Here is a 14,185-nt window from a genome sequence, read left to right on the forward strand (position 1 = left end):
TCTTCTCACAGAAGCCACTCCTGTAACCCCCCTGCTACCAGAACCTTGCCACATAAACCTTGCCCAATGCAGAAAGAAAAAAGGAAAGAAATACATAAACTTTGCTCAATACAGAAATAAAGAAGGACAAAAGGCAGGAAGAAAGAGGGAAAGAATTAAGGAAGGAAGGAAGGTAAAAGAAAGGAAGGAGGGAGCAAGGGAGGAAGGAAGGAAAAGAAAGGAGGGAGGGAGGAGAAAAGGGGGAAGAGAGATGGAGTGAAGGGAGGTGTCAGGGAAGGAAGGAAGGAGGAAGTGAAGTAAGGACAGAGGGAACGAGGGAAGAAATTAAGGGATAAAGGAAAGAAGGAAAGTGGGAGGGAATGAGAGAGGGTAGGAAGGATGAAGGGCTGGAAGGAGGGAGGAAAGGATGAAGAGAGGGAAGGAGGGAAAGAGGGAGGGAGGGGAGGAAGGAGGGATAGAGGGAAGTATTGAAGGAACAAGGGAAGGAGGAAGGGAGGGGAGGAGGGGGGAGGGAGGGAGGGAAGGAAGGACGTAGGGAGGAAAGAAGGAAGGAAGGAAGGGAGGGAGGGAAAAAAAGAAATCCTTTCCTGATATAATAATCTGATAACATAATTCTTTGTTTCTAGGATGGGCTATAGTAATGTCTTATTTTAAGGAGTGTCATTTTTGAGCTGTAATAATACCTTGGTGAGTAAATGGTCATTAAAAATCTTATAACTCTGTGCCTAAGATTAGGGCTAGTATTAAACTCCAAGCACTCAGTGTTAAACTTAATTATGGGCTAGTTCATGCTGCAGGATTGTCAGTGTAATTACATTATGAAAAGCTTTTCTTTAGTTTTACAGAATAGCAAGAAGAGTAGCTTCAGGCCTAGGATTAGGGCCTAAGTTCTGGTTTGCCTCTAGCTGTCCCCTCCTTCCCCTAAAGGACAGAAAATAATATAGGGTTAATTATTTATTTTTTGAAAATAATAAACATAGGGCCATTAAAGTGTTTTCTAAACTGTTAGGGAACAATCAAGTAATATTTTCTTGTTTTTCCACAGTCAGTAGTTAAAAATTTCCTGTGTTAAAAAAAAAAAAAAAGATAACTTATCGATTACATGATTTCAGAAAGTATAGGGGGTGAGAAGGAAATAAGTAGGATAAAAAAATTATGGGAAAATCACAGAGTGGGACACCACAGTGAGAGGCACTGTATGCGTTTCCATCAATGCCAGACCCACGTGGGGCTGGCTGGTGCACCCTCAGAGCCACAGGTAGGCCTGTGAAGCAGCAGTGGCATCTTGCCAGGGCTACGGCTGCAATACAGGTAATTCCAGCTGTGCAATGTCAGGGTGGCTGTATGGCGGCTGCTGCTGCAGGGACCAGCATTAGGTTGACACATTTTGAGTCACCCAGACAAGCAGAGGGGACCTTCTCAAGGAGGTGTGAGTGGCGGCCCAGGCCTCTCCGGAGTAGGAGGCAGGCCTGTGTGAGGTGGGTCTGTGTTGAAGCAGTGGCCACAGCTGTGAGGGGTGGGGTGACAGGGAGGCAGGAGCATAGGCCCCAGCAGAAAATGGTTGATCAAGGCTCTGTCCACTGGCAAAGCTGCTTTGCAGGGCTATGCAGGTTGAGCCTGCCTCACTCCCCCCACTTCCACTACCACAGAAGGGTGGCATTGGGCTAGTGGGTAGTAACTTTGGTGTGAGGCTCCGCAGCAGCTAGCAGATCCTGAAGCAGTGCCCACCTTGAGAGCATGTGGCAGCAGGAGGAAGAGGAACAAAGAGCAGTGGTGACTCCTCAGTGTGTCATCTTCTCCCTCTCCTGGGTTTCCCTCTTGTGGGCTGAAGGAAGAGTCTAGGAGGAAAACAGAGCTGTTCCCCAGCAGTGAGTAACATGGCAGTGCCACACTGCCAGTGGGTGCCCCTCTGAACCGCCACTGTTGGCCTTGGTTGGGAGGCACAGCCTTCCTGTGGCAGGCCTACCCAGCAGCCAGGAGCACCCTGGGCAGAAGCTCACCCCATGGAGAGGAGCCTTCCTGGGTGGGTCCTCAAGCAGCTGGGCACAGCAGCTCTGCAGCCAGGGTGGAGGAAGGCCAGTGGGAAGGCAGTGACCAGGCAGGACAGATAGCTCCCACACCAGGGACACGAGCACAGACAGGGCTCCTGGCAGGTGCAGCTTGCTGTACTGGTTTTGGCTGGGATAGAGTTAATTTTCTTCATAGTAGCTGGTACAGTGCTATGTTTTGGATTTGTGCTGAAAACAGTGTTGATAACATAGGGATGTTTTTGTTATTGCTGAGCAGTGCTTACACAGAGTCAAGGCCTTTTCTGCTTCTCACACTGCCCCCACAGCAAGTAGGCTGGGGGTGCCCAAGAAGTTGGGAGGGGACACAGCTGGGACAGCCGACCCCAACTGACCAAAGGGATAGTCCAGACCATATGGCACACTTTTCCTGTGCTCCAGCATAGGTCCTCTCCACAAACTGTAGCCCTTCAGGGACAATCTGCTCCAGCATAAGTTCTCTACTGGCTGCGGCTCCTTCAAGAAACATCCAGCTACTCCAGCAGGGGGTGCCCCACAGGCTGCAGTATGAAGATTAGATTAGATTAGATTAGATTTGGATTGGATTGGATTGGCACCTCTACTCTAACTCCACTGCCTCCCCCTTGGCTGCCAGAAGAAGAGCCCAAACCAACTTACCCATTGGCTACAGCCAGCGTCTGTATAATCCCTCCGCGCACACTGATTTGCTGCCTCCTGGCTGCCCCCGCCTACCCCCGCTCATGCGGAGCTTCAGTGGCCAGAGCTGATATGCGGGCTATGTTCTTACTGGTGTGCTGCAGCCGGTTGCTAGTTCCTGCAGGTCTCTTCCTCCTTCATCCTTCTCTTAGCTGCTGAGGCAGTTATATAATTAGTTGCATTCTTCTGGTGAGGCTTAGCGTAACTCTCCTTGGGCCTTGTTTTCTCTTCTAAAGAGTGTGGCTGGGGAGTTGCAGGTGTTGGTTGGGGTCGTGCCATTACTCGGCACAACCGATTCTTCCGTCGGTCTGGTGTTCAAGCGGCGGCTGTTGGGGAAAGTGTGGGGCCGTGTGCACGCTGCTTGCTGCCCAGCGAGGGAGACGGAGGTGGCCGCGCGCTATCGAACGAGCGTCGGGTGTAGGTACAGATTCTTTTAACCTACCGCTCTTGTGGTGTGCGCGTGCTGGTGAGCTCCCCTTTCCCTTTCTCCTTTCCCCTCCCTCAGTTACCTGCTGGAGGTGGTTGCTCAGAGTGAGGCTCTTTCAGTGGGGCCTTAGCACGGTGGAGATTGTGGGAGCAGCAACGCCGCCGGTTGCGGTTCGTGGATCCGCTTTCAAGTTGTGGAGGCGAGTTGGCTTCTTGGCAGCTCTGACTGTTTATTTCTTTTCTCACCTTTTTATGTGCCCCCTCCCCGCACCTTCTCCATCACAGGACAGGTGAGGGGAGATACCCACCCCCGACAACTGTTGAGCAGGTCCGGGAGGAAAGGCCGGGGTAGGCGCTGAGCCTCGGTGAGGGAGGCGACGATTCAGCTCTCTGACCCTGGAGCGTTCGGGCAGGGTAGGTGGGTTACTAGGTGAGTTGAGGTGATCTCTGCCGATGTCCTGGCTGCGGACCCTCGGAGGCTTGTACCCTGCACCCTGTGGGGGGAGCAGCTCGCCGCTTCTCGCGCCACAGAAAGGGATGAGGGGCTCTCTGCGCCCGGGGAGTCGGGGTGTCGTCCACCGAGGTGCTTTAGAGGGCCTGGGGTACTGTATGCAGTCTGTCCTGGGGCCTCCGTTTCCGTGGTCTGGCTGTGGACGTCTTTGTTTAGGAAACTGGCGCGCTGACTTAAATGCTTGTTAAATTCTGTCTTTTACCAGATTTAAATAGTGGTTCTGGGTGAGTGTCGTTGACTTCCGTGAGGTCCTTTTTAAATACAGACAACTGAAGAGCTCCTTTCAGTTTGTCTAGCCTGATTTAATTTATTTCTTCAGTTTTGGCTATTGATGGTGGGAGTGATGTGTGCCTTAAAATTGCATTAGAATGCATAGTTTAAAAGTATTTGGCCAAAAGGTGACTATAGAAGTATGACTGCAGAAGCTAAAATAGAACTGCTTGAACATAGACTACTTTTAAAAGCATAGCTTTTCATTATTGATACACTGACTGGTGCAGTGAAGCACCAGGCTGATGCCCGTGAAATACAATAAGGGGCTTAAGTGTCTGTCAACGTGCAGATTGTTTTAGCAGGGCAGTTCTGTAGTGCAGTTTTTCCTGGAACATACAAAACATTATGTAATCTAACATAATCCCACACTTGTCTATCTGGGATTTTATGAGGGTTTTTCTTTGGTTTTGGGGAGTTTGTTTGTTTGGGGGGGTAAGTTTTGGGGGGTTTTGGTGGTTGTTTGGGGTTTTTTTTTGTTATTTTTTTTGTGAGAAGGAATGGCTAGATTTTTGCAATCTATTTTCTGTGTTCCCCTTCTACTTTCAAGTGTTCCATTAGGTCTGTTTTGAAATATACAAAGTAACCAGCAAGAGAGTTGGTGGTACAATTAAGAATGTTTTTGTATTACTGTAAAAACAAGTTAGGTTTTTTAATATTGTTAGAATTCGTAAGACTAGTAAAACTAATATATATATATATTCTTTTCTTTTAAAATCTGATTATTCCAAAATGAAATTTTGGTCACATCAGGCTACTCGGTCTTTGTGGGTTGTTTTGCCCTTTGAGACGTACTTGAAAAGTTAAAGTTACTTCACAGTATTTCTGGGTATGTTTGTTGTTTTTGTGTGGTTTTGTTTTTTTTTTTTGTTGTTATTAAATAGACTTCATCTGTATTCTTTTCCAGATCTACTGTGTTCTTTTAAAATTCTTAGTTGAATCCTTTTATATAGTATTTGGTCGGACACTTTTTAAATTTTTGTTTGCTCTACACATTTTGTTTCTTTAACTGTTAAACTAGTTGGAAAATGTTCATACCTTTCTGTTCCATGATAATATAATGCCGATGTTGAAATGAGTACTAGTGTTTCAGTAGTTAACTCAAGCCTTTGTTGAATTGTGCTCAGTGAAAGGGTGAGGGGAAACTGTTACAGTTTCTTACTTCAGTGATATATAATGAAAAATGATTATTCAAAAAAACCCCTCAACAATGTTAATATCTTGCCTGTTGCACAGTTAGAGCAACACCAAAGATTTACAAATTGGCAGCTGTATTTACAAGTTTAACTTTGTTCTAGGTAAGTGTTTGCAAGGGTTAGGCTTTTGAGGCTAAGCTACTAATATGGAGTGGAGTACTCGGTGGCATAAATAACGGGAGCTGCTCTTGTTATGGCTTGCAGAGGAAAGAGGACAGGAATGACTTCATAGATGAAAGAACTACATTTGTGTTATCGTAGGAATCCCAAGATAAATATTTGAGGCGTTTCTGATCAGACAGATTATTTTTTTTCCTCCCTCTTCTATCAGCTTTAATTAAAAGGTTAATTGCTAAAGAGTAGACTAAAACTACTGCATGTAGGCACTTTTAATTTTGTCATTCTGCGTTACTTTTTTATTCATATGAGAGGCATAAGTTTGATAAAGTGATTGCTTTCCTTGTAAAAGCTTATCCTGCTGTACTGGTTTTGGCTGGGATATAGAGTTAATTTTCTTCATAGTAGCTTGTATGGTGCTATGTTTTGGATTTGTGATGAAAAACAGTGTTGATAACACAGGGATGTTTTAGTTATTGCTGAACAGAGCTTATGCAGCATCAAGGCCTTTTTTGCTTCTCAGACTGCCTGACCAGTGAGTAGGCTGGGGGTACCCAAGAAGTTGGGAGGGACACAGCTGGGACGGCTGACCCCAACTAACCAAAGGGATATTCCATACCATATGATGTCATGCTCTGCAATAAAAGCTGGGGGAAGAAGGAAGGGGGGGATGTTCAGAGCTATGGCGTTTGTCTTCCCAAGTAACTGTTACGTGTGATGGAGCCCTGCTTTCCTGGAGATGGCTGAACACCTGCCTGCCGATGGGAAGTAGCGAATGAATTCCTTGTTTTGCTTTAATTATGCACGCAGCTTTTGCTTTACCTTTTAAGCTGTCTTTATCTCAACCCACAAGTTTTTTCACTTTTACCCTTTCAATTCTATCTCCCATCCCGCTGTGGAGGAAATGAGTGAGTGGCAGTGTGGTGCTTAGCTGCCGGTTGGAGTTAAACCACAGCACTCTCAAAGGCTGGGTAATGCCACATAGGCCTGTTTTGTTTCTTTGCCTGTCTTGGTACAATAGTAAGTTTTAAGCATTTAAGTTTCTTCAACAGAATTTTTTTACACACACATATATATAAAAATAATATACGTGTACAAAGTTTTGTATCACTTCTAAAGGTTGTATACGTTTCTTAATGTACTTTTTTATTTTTGCTGCTAGTAACTACCAACTTCCAGAATTGTATTTGCAGAACAGAACTGGCTTGTTGATCAGTACTGAATTAACAAACAGAAGTAGTGACATAAGTATGTTTTTGGGATGTGTTGATCTCTATACCTGAAGATGTTACTGTAGTGAGGGCAGAGATTTGCATTGTAAATGCTGAAAAGGTTTTAGATGATAATGGGAGTCTTTTTCTCTAACATGTTTTGAATAGATGAGTTAAAACTATTCTTCTGTACCTGTGGAACTGTCTCCTTGAGGTAATTTGTGGTGGGTGTTCTTTTCCTCCCAGTTTTAGTAAGAGTTCAGGTAAAGCATTCATGAAGCCTGTTTGTTACTAGACTGATTTATTTTTTTTTTTAACACAAGTTCATTTATGATACTTTGTTCATGTTCCATAAACTATGTTTTAGACTTAATGATATTATTGGCCTTTTTAAGACTGATCTCAAAATAACAATTTTTGAACTGCTTTTGCTAAGGCTGGGCAATGATAAATGAAGGTGTACTTGTGAATTTTTTTTTTGTGTGGCCTGCCCTTCTCCATTGTTTGTTTTTTTTTCTCTTTGTATCTTAATTCTTGGGTAGATGTATCATTGGGAAATCATGTTTTCCTAATGTTAAGAAATACCTTGTTTGTTTTAACATTTAATCCCTTCACTGAAGAATCTGACCTGTATACCTTACAATAAGGTCTGTTTTAATTGAAGCTAAATTATGATAACTTGTGGAGAACTACTAGGTTGAAATGATGATTCAGTTGAACATTTAAACACTGATATAATAATTAGTCTATATACCCTGGGGACTCTCACATCCTAGTTTCATTCCAGATCCAGAGGTTAAGAACCCATTTATGTGAATACAAACCAGTTCCAGTATAATAAAAACATTGTTTGCATTTACTTGAAGGTATCTTTATGCGGGAGTTCAATAGGTATGTCAGTTTTGTTCAGTTAGTGATGCTAGGGATCTACTGTTTGTTTTCTTGCTTTAGGTCAATCAAGTGAAGAAGATAAGAAATATTTGCTTTAAAGAAAGGAGCTGTTGCTAGCTGTGATTTAGATGGAGAACGCTTCTAGGATCAGAATCTTTAGATTCAATAGAGATAGTTTCTATTGGATTAAATGGATGTTACATTAAATCTGCATAGGAGAGAAATAATACTTTAGCTATATTCATCTGCATAGGAAGTTATTTGCCATATGTGGCAAAAACCCCATTTTTAGCACATTTAAGCTGTCTTGGGGCACTGTACCCACTGCAGCTGATTTTAGTTAATAGCTAGTGTTTCTTGAAATGTTCACTGTAGTACTGCCCTGTATGTGAATTCCATAGGCCAGATTCCAGTCTTCTGAAACTATTATGACAAATATTTTTTTTTTTGTGAAATCATATTTGCAGTGTTGTTGGGTTGTTGATAGTTATAGTGAAAATTGTTTTATTTGCTTCTCAATCCACTTGTCAGAAAGAACTAAGAAATTCTGTAGCTATTCTATTGCTGGCATGGAAGGCAGCCTGCTGTTCCTGGGCATAACAGGCTATTTGTACCTCACTTTTTGAGGTGTACCTTTTCTTATGCATAAGACAGTCTAAGCCTTTTGCAAATGCCTGGTCCTCTTCAATAGACCTCTTCCGCTGCAAATTAAGGTCAATTTTAATATCAGATAATCTCACCTGATGGGGAAAAGATGAGCCATTACAAATTTGAGTGACTGCTTATGCGGAGGTTGTTGTTTCTTTAGCTAGCAGAAATATAGTAATTTTTACTCGGGATCTGTCATTCAAGATATAATTTACTCTTTTATGGGAGGTGACTAGTACCCTTTTTTCTGCCATCTCCTCTAAATTGGTAGTGTTGGCTACCCATATCTAAGAATCTGTGGCTTCTCTCTGTTTTGAAGAAAGCTAGAGACCTTGGATGAAAGCACTTGGCTGTAGCAGTCTCAGCAAAAATACTCTGAACTACGAAGAGCAGTAGTATTCTAAAAATCCTCATGTCTATCAGGCTGTCCTGTGTTGCTTGTGTTTACTGCTCTGCAAGTATACTTTATTAATGTGACATTTTATGCAGTATATGTCCATATCCTACCATAGGAAAGAGACTACTCATACATCCAAAATAAAGTTAACTGTTCTGTGATTTGTATTCAACAGTTCCTGCAGCAGTGCCCCATGGAGCTTTAAAAAAAAATAAAAAATTGGAAATGTATGCAGGCATGAAAATTATGCTTCTATACAAGTTAGAGGATTGACTTTGAGATCAGTTCTCAATATTGTCAAGTGTTATAGTGTATTGGGTTTATGTGGCAAAGTTTTGGTAGCGGGGTGGCCTCTGTGAGAAGAGGTAAGGGGCTGCCCCCAGGCTGGACAGAGCCAGTTCTAGACACCTCCAAAACAGACCCACTGCTGATCAGCAAAGCTGGTGGTGCCTCTGTGATAACGTATTTAAGAAAGGGTAAAAAACAAACAAACGAAAAATAAAAAAAAAACCAACCTGCTGTGCAGCAGTTGTGAGGGAAAAGAGTGAGGGGGGGAAAAATGTGAGGAAAACCAATCCTGCAGATACCAAGATCAGTGAAGGAGAGGGAGGAGGTGCTCCAGGTTAACCCACTGCATATAGTTAGAAGTAAGATTGTTGTTGTTGTTGGATTACGTGGGTATTTCTAAAATAGCATGGGACTATGGACATCAGAAGTTAGCTTATTTTGTTCCTGACTGTAAACTTGAATCTATCATTGAAGGTGGTGCATGAAACTATAAGAGTGTTTCTATTTGCATGACCTGGTAAGAACTGAACTTGAGACCTGTGGATAGAGTTGGGATGGAAAAGCTGTTTAAGTTGACATACCTTAGTATCATGAAAGTAGGGTAAATGCTTGTTTTAGCTGCACTGGTGTGGCCAGCATGGCTCTTGGCAGGTTTCATCACCCCTTCTCTCGGGGGGGGGGGGGGGGGAGAAAATATTGTTGACAAAGGATATCCCCCTGCACCCACCTCTCTTGTAAATTAAGAGGATAAAGTGCCTGTTTGTCAAGGCAACTGTATCTTTATCTAGCTTGCCTCAGGTGTATGTGCAGTTATTGTTTTGGTTTTTTTCTTCCCCACTCTATTAACCAATAGTTTGAATAGGTAGTGTGGCTTATACTGATTTGCAGAATATCTGCATTAGAGCATTTGGGTTTGGGATGTTTTTGTTAAAGCATAGTATAAAAATAGTCTTATTAAAATGGATAATATCAACATAATCCCAATTCCTACTTGCAAGACAGAAAACCTTGGTTAATTTCTAGAGGGCTTGAAAACATTGATGTCAGCCAGTGTGGGAAGAGTTTATGTCTGGATTTCAGTGCACTGAAGGCCTATAGTGCTCTATAGGCCAGTAAAGCATCTCATTTTGCTTCTTAAAAGTCTTGACCTTCATGCACCTTTCCTACTGCTGATAGTGCTTGCAGGGGCCCATAACTTATACTTGCCATGCTTTCTCTATAGCTGGGAAACACTGTAGTGATTTTTTTTCTGCAGAGCCTTATTACCCTGCAAACACTATAACATATTCTAATTGTTCTTTGACATGTATATTTGTCAAGGAGGTGAACACTTCTGTTGTTGCCTTGAGGGGAGGGACTTTATTTCCTCAAAAGAAACTCCAAAACTCATACTTGTTATTGTTCTGGGTAAAAATATTTTTGTCTTGGTTAGTGGTGTGGTTTGGTTTTGTGTGGTTGGTTGGTTTGTGTTGTGGGTTTGGTTTTTTTGTTTTGTTTTGTTTTTTTGCTTTAACATGTGGCGGGGCTGTAGTTATTACTGTTTTTTATAGCATGCTCATTTTAAAGCAGTTAATATAAACTATTATATAGAAACTTGCTTATATATTTAAATATGTTTTGTTAAATGTTTCCATGGAAATTGCTTATTTACTGGAGAGATGAAGTTTGTATTTTTCATGAGGCTTTTTAATATGGGATTGTAACTAGAAACTGATACCGTTCTCTCTTCCTATTTCAGACTAGAAGATGAATAATCTTTCCTTTAGTGAACTGTGTTGCCTGTTCTGTTGTCCACCATGCCCAGGGAAAATTGCTTCCAAACTGGCATTCTTACCTCCTGATCCTACGTACATGCTGATTTGTGATGATAGTGGTAGTTGCTGGACTCTACATCTCTTGGAGCGAGCAGACTGGCAGTATTCTTCTAGAGAAAAAGATGCTATCGAGTGTTTCATGACTAGAACAAGTAAAGGTAACAGGATTGCCTGTATGTTTGTGCGTTGCTCGCTTAATGCCAAGTATACTTTGCTCTTCTCACATGGAAATGCTGTTGACCTAGGTCAGATGAGCAGCTTTTATATAGGACTGGGTTCACGGATTAATTGCAACATATTCTCATATGATTATTCTGGATATGGTGCAAGTTCTGGGAAGCCAACAGAGAAGAATCTCTATGCTGACATTGATGCTGCTTGGGTGGCTCTTAGAACAAGGTAAGACATCTGTGGCCATTTTTATTTTTGTGGTAGGTTGACCCTGGCCAGCAGCTAAGCACCTACCAGTGTGAGCTGCTTGCTCACTCCCCTCCCCCAGCAGCATGGGGAAGAGAATTGGAAGAGCAAAAGTAAGGGGAAAAACTCGCAGGTTGAGATAAAAGTTTAATAAGTGAAGGGAGGAGGAAGGCAAGTGATGCAAAGGCAACCACCACCTTCCACAGGCAGACTGATGCCCAGCCAGTCTCCAAGCAACAGCTACCTTGGAAAGACTAACCTCCAGTTTTATTGCTGAGTGTGACGTCATATGCCATGGACTATCTTTTTGGTCAGTTTGGGTCAGCTGTCCTGGTTTTGTCCCCTATCAACCTCTTGTTCATCTTCCAATCTGTTCACTGGGGGGGCGGGCAGGCAGGCAGGTGGTGGCGGCAGCAGCAGCAGCAGAGTGAGAAACTGAGAAGGCCTTGACATTGCATGAGCACTGTTCAGCTATAGCTAAAACATTGGTATGTTATCAGCACTGCTTTAGTCCCAAGTCTAAAACACAGCACCATACAAGCTGCTATGAAGAAAGTTAACTCCATCTCAGCCAGACCCAGTACAATTTTCCAGCATGCTTTTCAAATGGTTGTAACTAATCTGTACTGGCAGTTTAAATAGAAATACTGTATTTTAGGATTAGATTAATGGATTCATATCAAAGCTGGTTGGTGGTGTTTTATACTGAAGGCATTGTCAATATTTAGCAGAATTATTATATAGTGCTGATATACTAGAAAAATTGAAATATACACTAATAAATTTCATTCCATTTCAGTCTTAATTGAATGATTAGAAGATAATCCTTACTTATCGTTTGGGATCTCCTCAGTTGGAAATCTCAGAAGAGAAGAAAAACCTATAATAATTGATTGTCCAGTAACTGAGCCACTGGTTTGATGTGGGTGAGAGAAAAATGCAAATCTGTTCTTCAGATGCATCTATTGCCTACTTTTTTGTAGGGTGGGGTAGTAGAAAGGGGACCCTGGCAAGACTGCCAAAATTTTGTTGTAGTGTTCTGGTCACCTTTGTTTCAGAATTCAGACTAGCAGCTACAGCATCTGGTTTTAGAGAGATTAAATGGTAAGTTAAAAGGCCATAGAGGCATTTTCCAATAAATGTAAGAAGCCCAAGCACCAAATAAATACAGCACTGAACACCCACTTAAATTTGAGAGCATTTTTTTCACCATGGCTTATTCCATTTAAAAACAAAATTCTTCTTGTTCTACAAATGCCCAAACTACAAAAAGATTATTTTTGAAAATACTATGTGACCATAAGAACAGATGTTCACAAAAATTACCATCATATTGCATGTTTAGCAATAGAAAAGCTGTGAAAAACTGAATTTTAATATTGTACAGCTTATTATGGTTGGATCATCACAACTTGAGTATGCTGTTTAATAATATATTATCAGGGATGTGACTTAGTGTAGGGGCATGTGTAGAGATTGTGCAAATCTTGGAGCCTGGTTGTCACGGTGAATTTTGCACTTGTTCCATGTAACTTTAACCATTTCTCTGTTACTTTGGAAGGGATTCTCTGTTTTCTGGGTTTTAAGTACACACACAGTCTTGAATTTTTGTTACATTATAACAAGGGCTTGATGCTTCCTTTTTAAAGCAGCATATATATTAAACCTCATACAACCAGAGGGGGCAGGTATTCAGCCTCAGATATTCTGAAACACTTGTTCTGTGAAGTTAGGCTAGTTTTGGCATTTCTCTTGGTTACAGCAGAAAGCTGGGATATAAGTAGACATCTGCTCTGTAAACAAAGAGCTACAACAGGTGCATTGGTGACTGTGGTCTGTAGTTGACAGGTTATCTGGAAGATAGCTACTTGATGAAAGACCCAGTAACATTGGCTGCAAACAATGTTATGTTTTTGGTCAATGTGGAAAGCAATCACTTGTTTATATATATCAGCAAAACAGAAGCAAAGTAGATTAAGCTTAATTGCTTGTTTACATCAGTTTACAGGCTCTGTTATATGAACTAATTAGTAATTATCGTATTCCCCCCCTGAATAATGTCTGGTTGAAAACATTAAAGGAAATGTGATTGCAAGTTGAATTCTCCCCTCTGTATTTCAATAACCCATAGTATATCTTCCCCAATCAAATAAGAATATTGATCAGAATAATATCACATCTGAATATGCTCTTAATACATTCCATTGGAATATGCCCTTTTCTGAAGAGCCTTTGGGGGGGATGGACTCTAAATACATGTTCCATATATTTGCTTTTCTCTTTCCAGTTCAGGAACGATTTCACCTCAAGCACATCTATTGCCTGCATTTGTTTTTGTGTCAAAAACTTCTTTATAAATATGTAATAGGGTGTATAAAGCTTGGATTGTTCTGCCCAATTTGTGGATTTTGTGAACACAAGCTTAATTTTTTCATTAATTAAAAAGTGGTTGGTGGTACTAGTTTTCCCTGTGCTACTTTTGGCAACTTTCCAACTGGTAGACCTGGTCTTGTCTTTTATCTGAATATTAAATGGAGAGGGGACAAATCTAGCACATGACTTCGGGTATACTGGCTCTTATAGTTTGGTTACCAGTCCATGGTATTCTCTTGAGCCCTGACATACAGTGCTCAGCTGTGTTTAAATACTTGATTAATATGTGGACCACAATACAGCCTTTGAGCATTTGCTGCAATATTCTTTTTTCTAGCATAGCCTGTTTTGTCAGTATTGCAATGATTACATAATCAACATTTATGATGTCAGTGTTCTGCAAAAACAAATCTGTGGATTGTTTGCTGGATCGACATAAATATAGCTGTAACTTCTTTGAAATTCATGGTAATGGGATGAGAGAAGAGAAGGGATCCTAGGCTTTCAAACCATATCTCCCAGGTTATGTGATGGGACAAAGAAAGGAACAGAGAAATTCTTACTGTGGGAGGTTGATCACAGCCAATCACAACTCTATATTCCCTTTTGTGAGAAATGGGATCATAGGACCTAGCATTAAAAGGTGTTTCTGGGGCAATTGAAATGTGGATTTCGTTTTACAGTCAACACAGCTGCTTGTGGTGGAGATGTGTTACTGTTTTATGTGGTATTCTGGAAGAACAATCCTGATGGCTTTTTGTAAATTGGCACAACTTTCCAGTGGGGACTGGAGACCTGAGATGAAATAGTCTGTGAACTAATATTCAGGGGGATGGTGAGGTTAGTACAACACTATTTTCTTAAAAGTGGCTATAGTAACAGTATGCTAATATTGTCATTCAC

General features: G+C 41.6%; 1 protein-coding gene across 1 annotated transcript in view; it reads left to right on the plus strand.

The window, feature by feature from the left end:
- Window positions 1–2,851: 2,851 nt before the first annotated feature.
- Window positions 2,852–14,185, plus strand: part of LOC104019868 (alpha/beta hydrolase domain-containing protein 17B-like) — a 31,146-nt gene continuing 19,812 nt past the window's right edge. The window contains exons 1-3 of the mRNA XM_087770756.1: window positions 2,852–2,912; window positions 3,435–3,563; window positions 10,417–10,891. Of these exons, the coding sequence (XP_087626882.1) occupies window positions 10,425–10,891 (467 nt within the window). The 5' untranslated portion in view covers window positions 2,852–2,912; window positions 3,435–3,563; window positions 10,417–10,424. The remainder of the gene's footprint in view (window positions 2,913–3,434; window positions 3,564–10,416; window positions 10,892–14,185) is intronic.

The sequence above is a fragment of the Nipponia nippon genome, unplaced genomic scaffold (genome assembly GCF_047370975.1).
Source record: "Nipponia nippon isolate SJK-2023a ecotype South Korea unplaced genomic scaffold, ASM4737097v1 scaffold_33, whole genome shotgun sequence".
Taxonomy (NCBI): domain Eukaryota; kingdom Metazoa; phylum Chordata; class Aves; order Pelecaniformes; family Threskiornithidae; genus Nipponia; species Nipponia nippon.